The following is a 13,993-nucleotide window of genomic DNA, read 5'->3' on the forward strand; positions in this document are numbered from 1 at the left end:
GGAAATATTTCACTTAGGATTGCTAATTGTTGAGTTTATTTAATAATTTTGAAAAGAAAAATTTTAAACATTTTTTTCCATACAAAATAAATGTGTTTAGATAGATAAATTATGGGGTAATTTACCCTTTTAAATAAATTGGCCATCAATATTACCAAAAAAAGAATGTTAGGGGTCTAGCAACTTTTGTGATTTGTAGCCATTAAATAGTCATTAATGATGATCTAACGATGTGAGATTGGTGTGAGATTTCATCCAATGATTCACTTTTCTTTACTGGTTACATGCTGGCCAGAATTTAATAAAATTGTTGGCTCGTAGACTTTTCCATTACGAAAATACATATTTTGCAAAATAAATACTGAAAAACATTTTTTCATAAATTATGTAAATTGCAAACAGATGTATCACATAATCTGCAGTAGAGGGGTAGAGGTGTCGTGGTGCATAAACCGCTACAGGGGTGTCGCGGTTTATGCTTTGTCAACTTTGCCTATAAATACCAAGATAGGAAGTGGATATTAGAGGAGAATCATTTTCATTCTTGGATCTAAATACATTTCAATTGAATTAAATCATTAAATGATGCTTTTTTTGTTTTGATTTTGAATGGCACATAATGTATTAGTAAAGTGAAAAATATTGATATTATTGTTTATTTAAATTATTTTTTATTAATTTAATAACGATAATAATTAATTATAGTAGAGTATATAAAGAGTATATCATGTTAATTACAAAATATTTTTTAGTAAAAATAAAAAGCTAAAAAAATATTTTGTGGATAATTTGATGTACTTCTTATGTACTTTTATTATAATTAATTACTATCAATATTAAATAAATAAAAAAATAATATAAATAACATTATTATATTTATTATTGCTTTGGACTAATAAATAATGAATATAATAATTAGATGGCCAAAGATTATTGATGAATAATTACATGTTCATTGATGTCGAGAATGCAACGTGGGAGTCCGACGGGGAAGAAAATGACACGGAAGACAGTTCGGGAAAGACTACAAGAGCCGCAGCAGTGAACATGAGTAATCATATCGAATCAAGACCGACAAAAGAAATAGTAAGAAATGCACTTAGTGACTCAGAAAAGATTGGATGTTGAATTCAAATGCTGAAGAAGACACAAGAGTATCTAGAGCTGATACTAATAATGAAAAAAGTAATGTTGCTAAGAAAGACAACAAAATAACACCATAAAATACAACATCATTGATCATTGATTTCATTGATAACATAAGGAATGTATTAGGCACATAAATGTCCCGGTCATTCTGGTGATTTCTTGTTAGACCTAATTTTTAGCGAAAAATATTTTCTATACTTATTTTTTTAGTAATTTATTTTTGACTCTCGAATATGAAATTCAGTGTCATACCTTTAATGGTGATATTCCAATAAACTCAGGAGTACTGTGAATCAGTTATGTGGTGACATATCAAACATTTGATGATTTTGTTGAAGAAGATTTAAGCCATAGTGTTTATTTCACTTAGGATTGCTCTCTCTATTGATGTTATACTTATGCTAATTGTTAAGTTTATTCAATAATTTTGGAAAGAAAAATTAAAAAAAAAATTCATACAAAATAATTGTGTTTAGATAGATAAATTATGGGACAATTTACCTTTTTAAATAAATTGGCCATCAATATTACCAAAATACACATTTTACAAAGTAAATACTGAAATGTATTTTTTCATAAACTATGTAAATCGCGACAGGGTATTGTGGTTTACAAATGCACGTAATCTGCTGGATTATGTTGAAAAAAATCACATAATTTGCGGTAGGAGTTTTGACAACTTTGCCTATAAATACCAAACAAGATAGAAAGTGAATCATTTGGAGAAAGTCATTTTTATTTTTTGATCTGAATACATTTCAATTGAATTAAATCATTAAATGGTGTCTTTTTTGTTTTAATTTTGAATGGCACATAATGTATAAGTAAAATGAAAATATTGATATTATTGTTTATTTAAATTATTTTTTTATTAATTTAATAATAATTAATTATAGTAGAGTATATAAAGAGTATATCAAGTTAACTATAAAATATTTTTTAGTAAAAATAAAATTGATTCTTCTTATTTTTAAATTTTAAATAAATAAAAAAAACAAAAAATATTTTGTGGATAATTTGATATACTCCTTATGTATTATTATTATAATTAATTACTTTCAATATTAAATGAATAAAAAAATAATATAAATAATATTATTATATTTATTATTGTTTTGGACTAGTAAATAATAAATATAATAATTAGATGGTCGAAGATTATTGATGAATAATTACAGGAGAGGAATGATGGTGGAAAAATAGGTATTCCGGATGTCTTTGGAGGAATTGGCTAATGTTAAATTTAGAGAGGGAAAGATACTCACTAAACACTTCTTGAATGTATACAAAAGTGTCTTACCAGTTTTAGGTGTATATTATTTTTTTTCTTTAGAGTAAACGGACAAAACCATACATAAAAGAGTTTGTTGTACACAAAAATGCCTACAAAAGAATGAAAGATTGTAAATATCAAAATATATAAGAAAGATTGTTTTCAATGGACAAAAATATTATACATGCTATTAGTGAGTTTATAAGGTTTAAATTGTACTTTTGTCCATTAAAATTAATCTTTCGACTCTACTTTGATATTTATAAATTTTGATGTATATTTTTATGTATATTTTTGTCTATTTAATACAATTATCAGATTAAATTATTTATATTATATTAAATGCAATTCTTTTTAGATTTTGTTTTACTACAAAATATACTTGTGCATTAGACTACTTTTTATATATATATCCTTGAATTTAATATTATTATTATTAGATGATTTTACAATTAATATTTAAAATTATATTCAATAGTGATTACTTTTGTAGTTAATAAAGTTTTTTTAATTTATAGTGATTATCTTGTTTGGTATTTATAGGCAAATTATATTCAATAGTGATCACATTTTATAGTAATTTATACATCTTATCAGTTAAAGAATGAAAATAACTCTTCTCAAATGATCCACTCCCTAATTTATTTGGTATTTATAGGTAAAGTTGACAAAGTATAAACCGCGACATCTCTATCGCGAATTATGTAATATTTTTTTAACGTAATTTACGACACTCCTGTAACGAATTACGTGCATTTGTAAATCGCAATATTCCTATTGCGGTTTACATCATTTATAAAAGAAAATATATTTCAGTATCCACTTTACATAATATGTATTTTGGTAATATTAGAAGCCACTTTATTTATTATGATAAATTGTCCTAAACTATGAAGTACCATTTCTAACAGACAATTCATTATTTCTTTTTCTTTTATAAAACCAATAGAAGCATACTTAACATTTTCCTATTATTTGTGATTGAGTGTTAGTATTTGACAGTTAGTGTAGTAAAAAAAAAGCTTTGTTGTGTAGCGGTGTTTGATAGGGGAAATGGATTGAAGTTGAAAAATATTATAATTCTAACTTATTTTCCTAAATTTTAAATAGAAAAAAATTAATTTTTTATTTTTGACATTTTAAAAGAATATATATTTAAAATATTAATTATTTACAAATTAAGAAAATAAATTAAAACTACCAATCATTATTCATTGAATTTTTATTTATCTATTCTTATTATACAAAAGTTGATACTTAAGTTCTTTTATATTATACTTAAATCATATTTTTCTTTTTAATGCTACCATGTCAGCAATATTGTTAACTTGACAAAACTTAAAAATCAACTAATCAACTTTCAGTAAAAGATTTTTTTAAAAAAAAATTATCTATTATTATTTAATTAAAACATAAAATACTAATTAAATACAATAGATATATATTAAAAGTATCATAATAATAATAATCTTCAGTTATGAATATTGAAATTCTACAACTTATACATGTTAATATTTTTACTACTATATTATTTGTTCTACTTATACATGCTACATAAGACTTTACTACTCTTTATTTCTTAATCTCTTATATCAATTAGCAAAAATTTGTTCAAGTAAATTTAAATTTTTCACATTTTTTATTAAATATATTTAAATATATCATGATTATAAAATTAATTCATAATTTTATATTTATATTTTTAGTATTTTTTATTTTCATTCATTTTTCTAAACCCTAATAAGTGCAAATTTGGTATATGTCCTTATTAGGTATATTTAAATATATTTTGATTATAAAACTAATTTATATTTTTCACAAATTTTGCACATCTCTTTGCTAGGTGTATTCAAATATATTATAATTATAAAACTAATTTATATTTTTGATATTTTTCATTCTCATTCATTTTTAATTTTTTTAATTATTTACAATCCAAACTACACTATATAAAGATGTAGTTTTGTACAGTTCTAATATAAAAAACTTATATTTTTTTTAAATAAATAAATTTAAATTTTTAAAATAATAAACTATATTTTAATTTATATTATATTTTAGTTTAATACTTATATATAAATTATCAAATAAATATTTTATAAAATATTTTTAATATAAAACAATTCAAATTTTAACATTAGTTTATGTATTATTTAATCAATCTATAAATAATATAATACTTATTAAAATATATTATATAATATAACTAATTTACTTTTTTATGTATCACTGGGTCTCACTCTAATTAAAGTGGAGAGAATTGCAAATTCAGAGGAATTTGATTTGCAGTAGGTTAATAGTATCTCGGGTTAGTAAATTGTAACTTTAAACAAATATCATTTGCCATATTGAAGGATGGTTTAAATCTTAAATTCGTCACTTTAAATAATGATTTGAGCATATTTTCATCATTTGTTTTAAAGACAGTGTTTTTTAATAATTGGAAAATTTTTAATCAATTTTTTTATGGTATTCTTCAATCCGACAGGTTAATGACTAATCTGTTATAGTCTTAAGTTTTATTTAAGGGTTTGTCACTTACTAATAAATTATTGTATACACAAGGCAGAATTCGAACTTTCAATACTTATTTAATCGTAATTGATTTCTAATGATTCAAATAATTGGTTTAAAGTGGATTCCCACACATCTGCTGTTTACTATTTGTATAATAAGCTGCTTAGACTAATTATTTAAATTATTAGAGACTGATTAAAAATTTTTGAATAATAAAAAAATACTTTATCCTTCATACAAATAGTCAAGAAAAAGAAAGCATTTACTCTAAAGATTTACTCTCAACATAAATGATAAAAGTCATAAAGTGGATTCAAATGGAAAGAAATTGACAATTTCTTAAGTCACACACGTCAATAACAAGCTATAATACGTACTCTCACCTTTAATTTTGGGTAGGTCTCATACGCTAGAAGAAGAAAGAACAAAGAAAATAATAACACATGGAAACATTAAAACAAAATAGCATTGAATGTAATTGACGCGTCAACAAGCAATAAGTATTACGTACAACATGCATAAAAATGTAAAATTCAGTGATCATATGGTACAGATTTTATTGAGAAACTATCTAATATAAGTATAAATTTATTCTAATTTTATATCTGATCAGCTACATAGGAAGATTTCAAATTTCAGAAATTAGTTAGTAGTGGCACACAATAATGTTAACACGCTAGTGTTCATTCATGTCAACACGGTCATAATCTTCATTATTAGAAGTTTAGAACTTAGTTTTATGGTACATTCATTGATTAATTTTTATTTTAAGTATAACTGTGTCTCATTATTTCTGTGGATGCATGTTTGAAGTTAAGGTAACATTTTTCCTCAAACAAAACTTGTACCACACCAAAATGAAAAAGGTTCAGATGTTTATGATTCTTCTTTTAGTAAATTCATCTATTTATTACTAAGAATTTAGTGTCAAAATTTTTATTAATATACTAATAATGTTGTGTGGCTCAATTAAAAGCAAGCCACAGATATGTACAATTTTTTGTTTCAATCTTTAGAAGAAATTTTAAATCTTATAGTTCGGACTTTTTTTCATCCCTAATATTCAAATTAGATCATTTATTTAAGAAAAGTAAACACCTTATGTTCACTTATAAAATTTAATGTGTCAATTTTTTCTTTAGCGAAAGGTGTTTTTAATAGCCACTCATTAGTTAGAATATATAGTAAAAATGTATAAAATAATACATATAAAATATATACAAATACATGATAAAGAATTTAACGAATGATTTTTAATATGCATAAAGTATTTTTTTATTAAAAAAATGAGAAGTAAATAAATAATTTAGAAAAACATGCATGATAACTAGTTAAGACGTGTATTATAATTCCACATTACAAGTTTAAAATCTACATCAATCTTACTTTTATAAGGGTTATATTAGGTAATTAATGATTTTTTTTAATAACATAAATAATGAATTTTAAAATTAGTCTAATTTAAATAAAACACATTATATTCGAATTTATCTATCTAAATCTTAATATTAAAATAACTATCTACACACCTAATAAATTAAATATTTATTTAATATTTTTATTGTCTACCCGCACTTTTTCCTTTTATAATTATAGTTTTCTAATAAATTATGAAAGACTGGTAATACACTAATAGTAAATACTAAACAGCGATAGTTGTTCAAAATTATTAATGAGCATTGACTCACTCACTACAATGAAAAAGTATGAAAAGGGTCTCAAACCCACAAGATTAATTTGGACGGTTTAAGATACATTAAGCCAAATCCATGAATGTCTCCATTGTCTTTTTTTTTTTTTTCTGGTATTTCTCAATCCGATGAGTAAATAATTAATCTATTTATGAATATAAATTTTATTTAAGAGTTTGTTATTAATCAAATAGTTAAAATGATTACTCAATCAACTTTAATTAGTTATTTTATTTGATTAATGTGTTACAAAAGTTTTTAAATTATTTTTTTCATACTATTTATTTAGGTGCTATTAAATTGATAGAAAAAAAAATTTAATAAAAAAAGATTTTTTTTTATTTTTTATTATATTTGATAAATTTCTAGTAATAAAAATAAAAATACTAAAAGAATTAATAAAATATATTTTTTAGAAAATTATAATTTATCTTTTTTTAAAAAGATATCTTTCGCATAATAATTAGATAAAAATATTTTTATATTTTTAGATCTAAATATAATTGATAAATAAAAATATTTTTTTATAAAAAATATCAAAACATAGAACTATTTTTAATTTTTTATAAATTTAAAAAAATTAACTCAAAAAAATATTAAAAATCACCCAAATAAACTCTTAATCAATCACAATTATTTCATTGCACATAAGAGATCCACTCATTTGTCACAACAATAATAGTAATTAGTAATTAATTACTAATCAAGAAATGGGGATGAGGTATTCAACCATGAAGCATAGTTTTCTTTCATTAATAATAACTATATCAAAACAAAAGAGTAGTTTTTATCAAACATAAAGTTCATTAACTCCAACCACAAAATCACCTCTTGTATGGTGATTAAATAATAAATGGAAGTTAATACAACATATTGTCTTGAACAAAAAGTAAAATAAAAAGTAAGTATATATTTGGTGTTGAGAATAAATACTGTGTAAACATACACTTTAAATTAAAAGATAAAAATATTTTACCTTTTTGATAAAGTGCATTTGTTGAGGAGACACCTTATTATAAATAATAAAAATAATTAACTTGAATTGAAAATTTCAAACTAAGAATATTGTAGCGTGTAATTGAAGAAAAAGAACAATAAAAACTCAGTGATTAAAAGTTAAAATATTATTATTATTATTATTATATCATTACATTACTTTTATTTTAAATAAATTTATTTTTTATAATTTTACACTTTTATTTTAAATAAATAATATAATGTGATTAGAATGAAAGCGTAAAATTATAAAAAAAATTATAAGTAACGTGATTAACTAATAAAATTATGGAAGTATAAAATTTATTTATTTATAAAAAAATTACATTATTTTAAGCGTAAAATTATAAATAAATTAATTTATTTAGAATGAAAGTATAAAATTATAAAAAAAATATAAGTAATGTAATTAAATAATGAAAGTAAAATTACATTGTTTAGAGTGAAAGTTTAAAAGTTATTTATTTATAAAAAAATTATATTCCTTTAGTCGTAAAATAAAAGAAATTAATTTATTTAGAATGAAAATATAAAATTATAAAAAAATATAAGTAATGTGATTAAGTAATGAAAGTAAAATTACATTATTTAGAATGAAAATAGAAAATTTATTTATTTATAAAAAAGTTACATTACTTTAAGAGTAAAATTATAAAAAAATTAATTTATTTAGAATCAAAGTAATATGATTAACTGTAATTTATTTAAATGTGATTAAAAATAATTTAATATTATGTACAGTAAACAATTGAAATTATTAAAGGATAAAATTAAAATTTATTTATATGTATCGTTTTTGTCCCTAACGTTTTTGTCCTATTTAAGTCCCTAAATTTCAAAATCATCTCAATTTTGTCCCGCCATCAATTCTATTAACAGATCCCTAACGGCAGGACAACATTGAGTCAATTTTGAAATATTAGAGACTTAAATAGGACGATTGAAATATTAGGGACAACTTTGGGACTTACCCCAAATGTTAGAGACAAAAACGATACTTTACTATTATTATTATTATTATTATTATTATTATTATTATTATTATTATTATTAGGTAAATTATATGGTAAAGATATAAGTTTACAGATTTTTTTTATAGGATGAAAGAGAAATTGAAAAATATAAGATCTATACTTTGAATAGCAATAAAATAATAAAAAATAACTATAAAAGGAATTTATTTTCTCTTTTTATATTACTTCAATCTGTAGCCCCTTATTATTATTATTATTATTATTATTATTATTATTATTATTATTATTATTATTATTGCACATGACATTAGACATTGTGTACAACTTTTGCAAAAACAACACATATGTACAATGTTGATAGCATTTAAAACCAAACCATATCATCATAATAAGTTTAAGCGCAACAATTCCAAGGAATATTTCTTGAAGAAGGAATCATATCCAAATATTGTTCAGAGTGCTGCCAAATGTCTTCCAAACTTTTCTGTAATGTTTGGCTAAGTGCCTAATTTCTTCCACCATTTTTTGTAATGTATGGCTAAGTGTACTTTCACATGTACAGATTTATATTTTTGCAATATGTTAGGTTTCAAGATTCCCAAATGACAAATTTTGAAAGAATCATATCTCATTCCCAGTGTTCATTTCATTCCAAAGGCATAAACTTTTGTGGTTTGATAAATTCAATTGATATTGCATATCATAATAAGATAGGATTAAAAGTAAAAACCCTTTAATGTTGGTCAATGGTATTAACATCCACGTATTATTTTGTGATTAAGAATTTGTCACGAGTCTCACTAACTCGAATTTTCAATTATTTAAAATTAGTTTTTTTAATTTATAAAATTTATTATTTAATCTTACTCATTCATTTTAAAAAGATAAAAATTCACATATATGTGAAATTAATAATTAAAAATTGTTAAATGACAAATATATCAAATCATTTAATAATTTTCAAATATCAATTTCACATAAAGACTGCATTTAAAATTATTTTTTAATTTATAAAATTTATTATTTAATCTCAACCGTTGATTGTAAAAAAATATCGATACCCCTATATACAACCAAGGATACAAAAAAAATCTTCTATTAATTTTTTTTGAAAAAAAAAAGATTCTCAGATAACATATCAAACAAAAGAAGGCAATAATAAGGCCAATGGTTAAGAAAAATTCATGGCACATTTGCATGTTCCAAAAACCATTGATATGCTTATCTCTTGAAAACCTTGTTAAGGAAAATGACCGGTTAAAAAGTATAAATCTCAATAAAAACAAGATAATAATAAGAAACTACGAAAAAGGGTTGAAGGGTCAACCACACAATGGATTTGATCATTGAAGAAATGCAAAAAAGACTGAGTGGGAATCTAAAATTTGAAGTCTTTGTGTGTGGTGGGTCCTATAAACTCATTCTCAACACCAAAGAGTTGTTTCAAAGGAGAGAACTTTCCATGAAGTGTTAAGGGCCACCCTTTCAGAAGAAGAAAGAAATAAACATGTCAATTTCCATGGAAAAAAAATCCAGCTTTTGATAATTGATTGGCACAACTTGGCTAAGTCAATAGAGTCCACTATAATATTACAAGGGGCAATTTATTTGGAAAAGAATTCAAATAGAAAAAGAATACTCATTGCTTTATCCAGAAAAGATTTTCCAGAAAACTATGTTTGAGGATGGGGATAAAACCAATTTTATGTTAAATCTCTTTCTGAGTTTCATGGTGTAAGCAATCAAAAAAAGCATAATACTACTATCTTTCTGGTACTTTATCCATTGGCAAAACATGATTAGAGGGGAACAAAATAACAATATAATGGCATATTGTAGAGCATCAAATGCTAATTTAAATGAAATTCTAGATAATAAGGTGATTAGTTAGAACATAACTTAGTACAAGAAATGCAAAACACCATGACAAAAAAGGTTGGTATCCTCTTGCTATTATGTTACCAATGTCAAAAGTACAAAAGGTTTGTTAAGATATTGTAACACTATTTCCCTCAGCAACAAGCTCCTCATACCAGAATCTCATGCATCATCCATGCCAAATTTCAAATCGAGAAATACTTGCACGTTACAACACATTTTGTACATTCTCAAGGAATGTTTGGGAAATATATGTTAAATGTGTTTCACGAACATGCAAGTGTTTCTGCTCAAGAATATCCCTCTTCAAAGAATGGCCTAAATTACATTGGCTTGATTCAAAGGGTATATTTTTTTTTTCTACTTTTGAACCTTGGCCAATGGTGCTCCCTTGGTGCTGTTATACACAACAACGTCCAACCTTAATGGAATCAATGTCACAGTTTTAAAATCAGCCACCGTCTCTTTTGCAATTACCTGGCAAAAGGAACTTGTACTTTTCAGCATTGTTCAACAAATATGAAGGAAGATGTACTGCTGAATAAGAATGAGGAATAGGCCCCAACTTCCCAATAATCTCCTTAAATGTATACTCTTCGGGAATCATGTCAAATAGGTCAGATCCTTCGCATATCACATTCTGAATCCTGTTTGGGTTCAAGTAATGAGGAAACCTCACCCGATCATTATGGCTGTATGCCTTCATCTTGAATATGAATTCGCTTATGCGGCGGAAACAGAAGCTACAATGCCAGCCTGCATCTGACAACAGCACATCAGATTGCCTATAGTGGGCGTAGTGTGTCTTTCCGGACTGGTATCTATGAACTGAGGCTCTCCAACTTTTGTCATCGAGAAAGAACTCGAAGGAGTACAAGTAGTTCCTCATTTGAAGATGAAGAATCGGAGGGATGTCATCACACCACCTTAAGAGATTAATTGTGTGGGCACTTGGAATCTCGTCGACATCAGACATGATCAAGAGGTCGTCGTCTTCGATTCCTGCAATCTTCAGAAGCCGGTCCAATGCAACTCTTTGATAGGCCTCTTCAACAAAAGGATTTTCTCCCTTCTTGAACCTTCCTCCAATCTTCCCATACGTTAGTCGAGACTCGACAAACTTGAAATTGTTCCTGTTGCTTGCAAAAACCAAAGGTTTAGGCAATCCTGTGAACGTTGAGTTCGACTCGAGGATCACATAATGTGACACATATGGATACATTTCTTTCCACCGGATAGTAAGCATCTCAACTTCATTGCTAAACAAAACTGCATCGAAAACTCGCCTCGGCGATTCGCGGATCCTCCAGCCATGAAGTCTGCACAAATTCTCCATTGATACATTCTCATGATAGTAGTGAGGGATTTCATGGAAAGGCTTCGGTGGCGATTCCCAGAGTGGTCTCAGAAAATAGGATATTTTCTGGCCATGCAAATACAGAAAGAAGATACTAATTGGGACAACCACAAACAAGAACATGTAAGTCTTGAAGTCCAATCCTCTCAAAATACACCGGATTCTTGACAAGCTCAATGCTGCTCGAGTTCCCTGATTCATCGAAAACAATCCGAAAACTACATAAGCTACATTGGACAATTCAGTGACAAAAAACATCACATGCTTCACATCACAAACAGTATAAACTACTACTTCTGTTTCACAATAAGTCACTTTGAAAATTTGAGTCATGAATATAAATTATTTTCAAAGTAACAGATACTATTACTAAGCAGAAGCAAATGAGAATTATCCAAAAGCCAAGAAAACATGGATTGGAGAAATCCAGAAAACAGAACTCGACAAGGTAGACTAATGGATACAAACACAATCATAAGAAGAAAAAGTATCTCAAATTACCATAAACCCAACATGCATATAATTTCTTAATAGCAAAGACAAACCTAATGAAAGAGGCAAATATTGTGAACGAACAAAACATTCAATTATCCAAAGCTATAAAAAAAATCCATAATTCAAGACCTTATAATCACAAACCACAGAAGCTCAAAACCAGGGGAAGTGGGCAAGATGAGAAAAATCATTAACTTGTCAAATCATTGAAAACTAATCAATACAATTACCTTGGATTGAAAAGGAATAAACTTTTAACACAAGCAGAGAGTTTTAAATAGAAGAAAACCCAACACATTTCAAGTACCAATAAATTTTATCCTTTTTTTTTTTCCATTGCCAGCAGAACCAAAACCGTGCATGCCCATTAATCCAGACAAATATATAATCAAAGGAAAGAAAAAAAAAATCAAACTTTGAAGACCAGACAGAACGAGAAAACAAAAATAAAAAAAAGAAAAAACCCAATTTTTATTTTTATTTTTCAAAAATAAAAAATGAGAAAAAAAAGTACCTGGGCAGTAACATCACCGCAGAAATCATCAGTTTTCTTGGAATTGTAGTACTCCTCAGACATGGTGGCGAACAACAACAACAACAGCAATAAGAACAGGAATCGAGGAGTGTGATTCTATGAATCAGTAATCAGTAATAATCATAATAAAAGAAGATGAATCCACAGACACCCCAGAAAACCCAAAAAGCGCCAAGAACTCTTTTTTCTCTTTCTCTCTCTTGTTTCTCTCTCTAAGAGGAAGAGAGGGTGGGAGTGAAGTGGTGTGTTTCCAAGGGAGAGTGGTGTGACGTGAATTATAGCCGTTTGGGGAAGGTGTGAACTGTGAATTGTGAATTGTAAATTGTGGGTGGTTTCTTTTGTTTTTTTGGGCCTTTCACCGAATGCCTCTTCCAATCAGCTTTTAACTTCTATCATTTCATTTAATTTAGGGTTTATATTCAAATGTCTTCCAATCATAACGAGAAGAAGAAGGAGGAGAAGAAGAAGAAGAGAAAAAGCAGAGAAGAAATATAGATCGACAGAAGTTTATTGTGGATCGTTTAAACTTTAAAGAGCTATTTATAACTTAAAAATGAAGGATGTCATTATGTCAATTGAAATATCAAAATCAAATTATTCAAATTAGATTTGTGGGGATAATGTAAAGAGTTTTATTACCTCATTATTCAATTAGATTTGTGTAATTAAATAATTGTTAAAAAGAGCTTATTTTGATATATTAGGAATGTAAAATTTTAGATTGTAATATAATTACTCTTTTACTAATCATGGTCAATATAAAAAAATATTTATTTTTGCTGGTGACGTTATTTGATACACGTTTAAAATTATATTACACGTATTAAAATTAAATTCCCTTTTAAATAGTAATTTAAGAATTAGTTAATTTGTTGATATGATAATACAATTTTCTTTCGATAGTATATAAAAAATTAAATTGACCAAATAATTGAAGTTAATTTATAATTAATTTTTAAATAATATTTTTCCAACAAATCTTAGTAGAATTAGATGATTTTTAGAGCACTTTTAAAAAAAAACTTTTTTTTTCATTAGAAATAATTTTTTTCAAATAATAATAAAATTTAATTTTGATGAGTGTAAAATAATTTAATACTATCATATTAATAAAAATAATTATTTTTT

The 13,993-nt window shown here is 25.4% G+C and overlaps 1 protein-coding gene across 1 annotated transcript; it reads right to left on the bottom strand.

The window, feature by feature from the left end:
- Nucleotides 1-10,524: 10,524 nt before the first annotated feature.
- Nucleotides 10,525-13,427, bottom strand: LOC112801920 (uncharacterized). The gene is made up of 2 exons (XM_025844868.3): nucleotides 12,845-13,427; nucleotides 10,525-12,027 (listed from the first exon to the last, which is right to left on the bottom strand). The coding sequence occupies exons 1-2, from the start codon at nucleotides 12,905-12,907 to the stop codon at nucleotides 10,930-10,932; spliced, it is 1,161 nt and encodes a 386-aa protein (XP_025700653.1). The 5' UTR covers nucleotides 12,908-13,427; the 3' UTR covers nucleotides 10,525-10,929.
- Nucleotides 13,428-13,993: the final 566 nt, after the last annotated feature.

The sequence above is a fragment of the Arachis hypogaea genome, chromosome 5 (assembly GCF_003086295.3).
Source record: "Arachis hypogaea cultivar Tifrunner chromosome 5, arahy.Tifrunner.gnm2.J5K5, whole genome shotgun sequence".
NCBI lineage: Eukaryota > Viridiplantae > Streptophyta > Magnoliopsida > Fabales > Fabaceae > Arachis > Arachis hypogaea.

Excerpts from the sequence above, each read along its gene's own strand:
- LOC112801920 (XM_025844868.3), bottom strand. The coding sequence starts at position 12,907 with ATGTCTGAGGAGTACTACAATTCCAAGAAAACTGATGATTTCTGCGGT. Across the intron at positions 12,028-12,844 it reads GCGGTGATGTTACTGCCCAG|GGAACTCGAGCAGCATTGAG; the intron begins GTACTTTTTTTT and ends TCGATGAATCAG.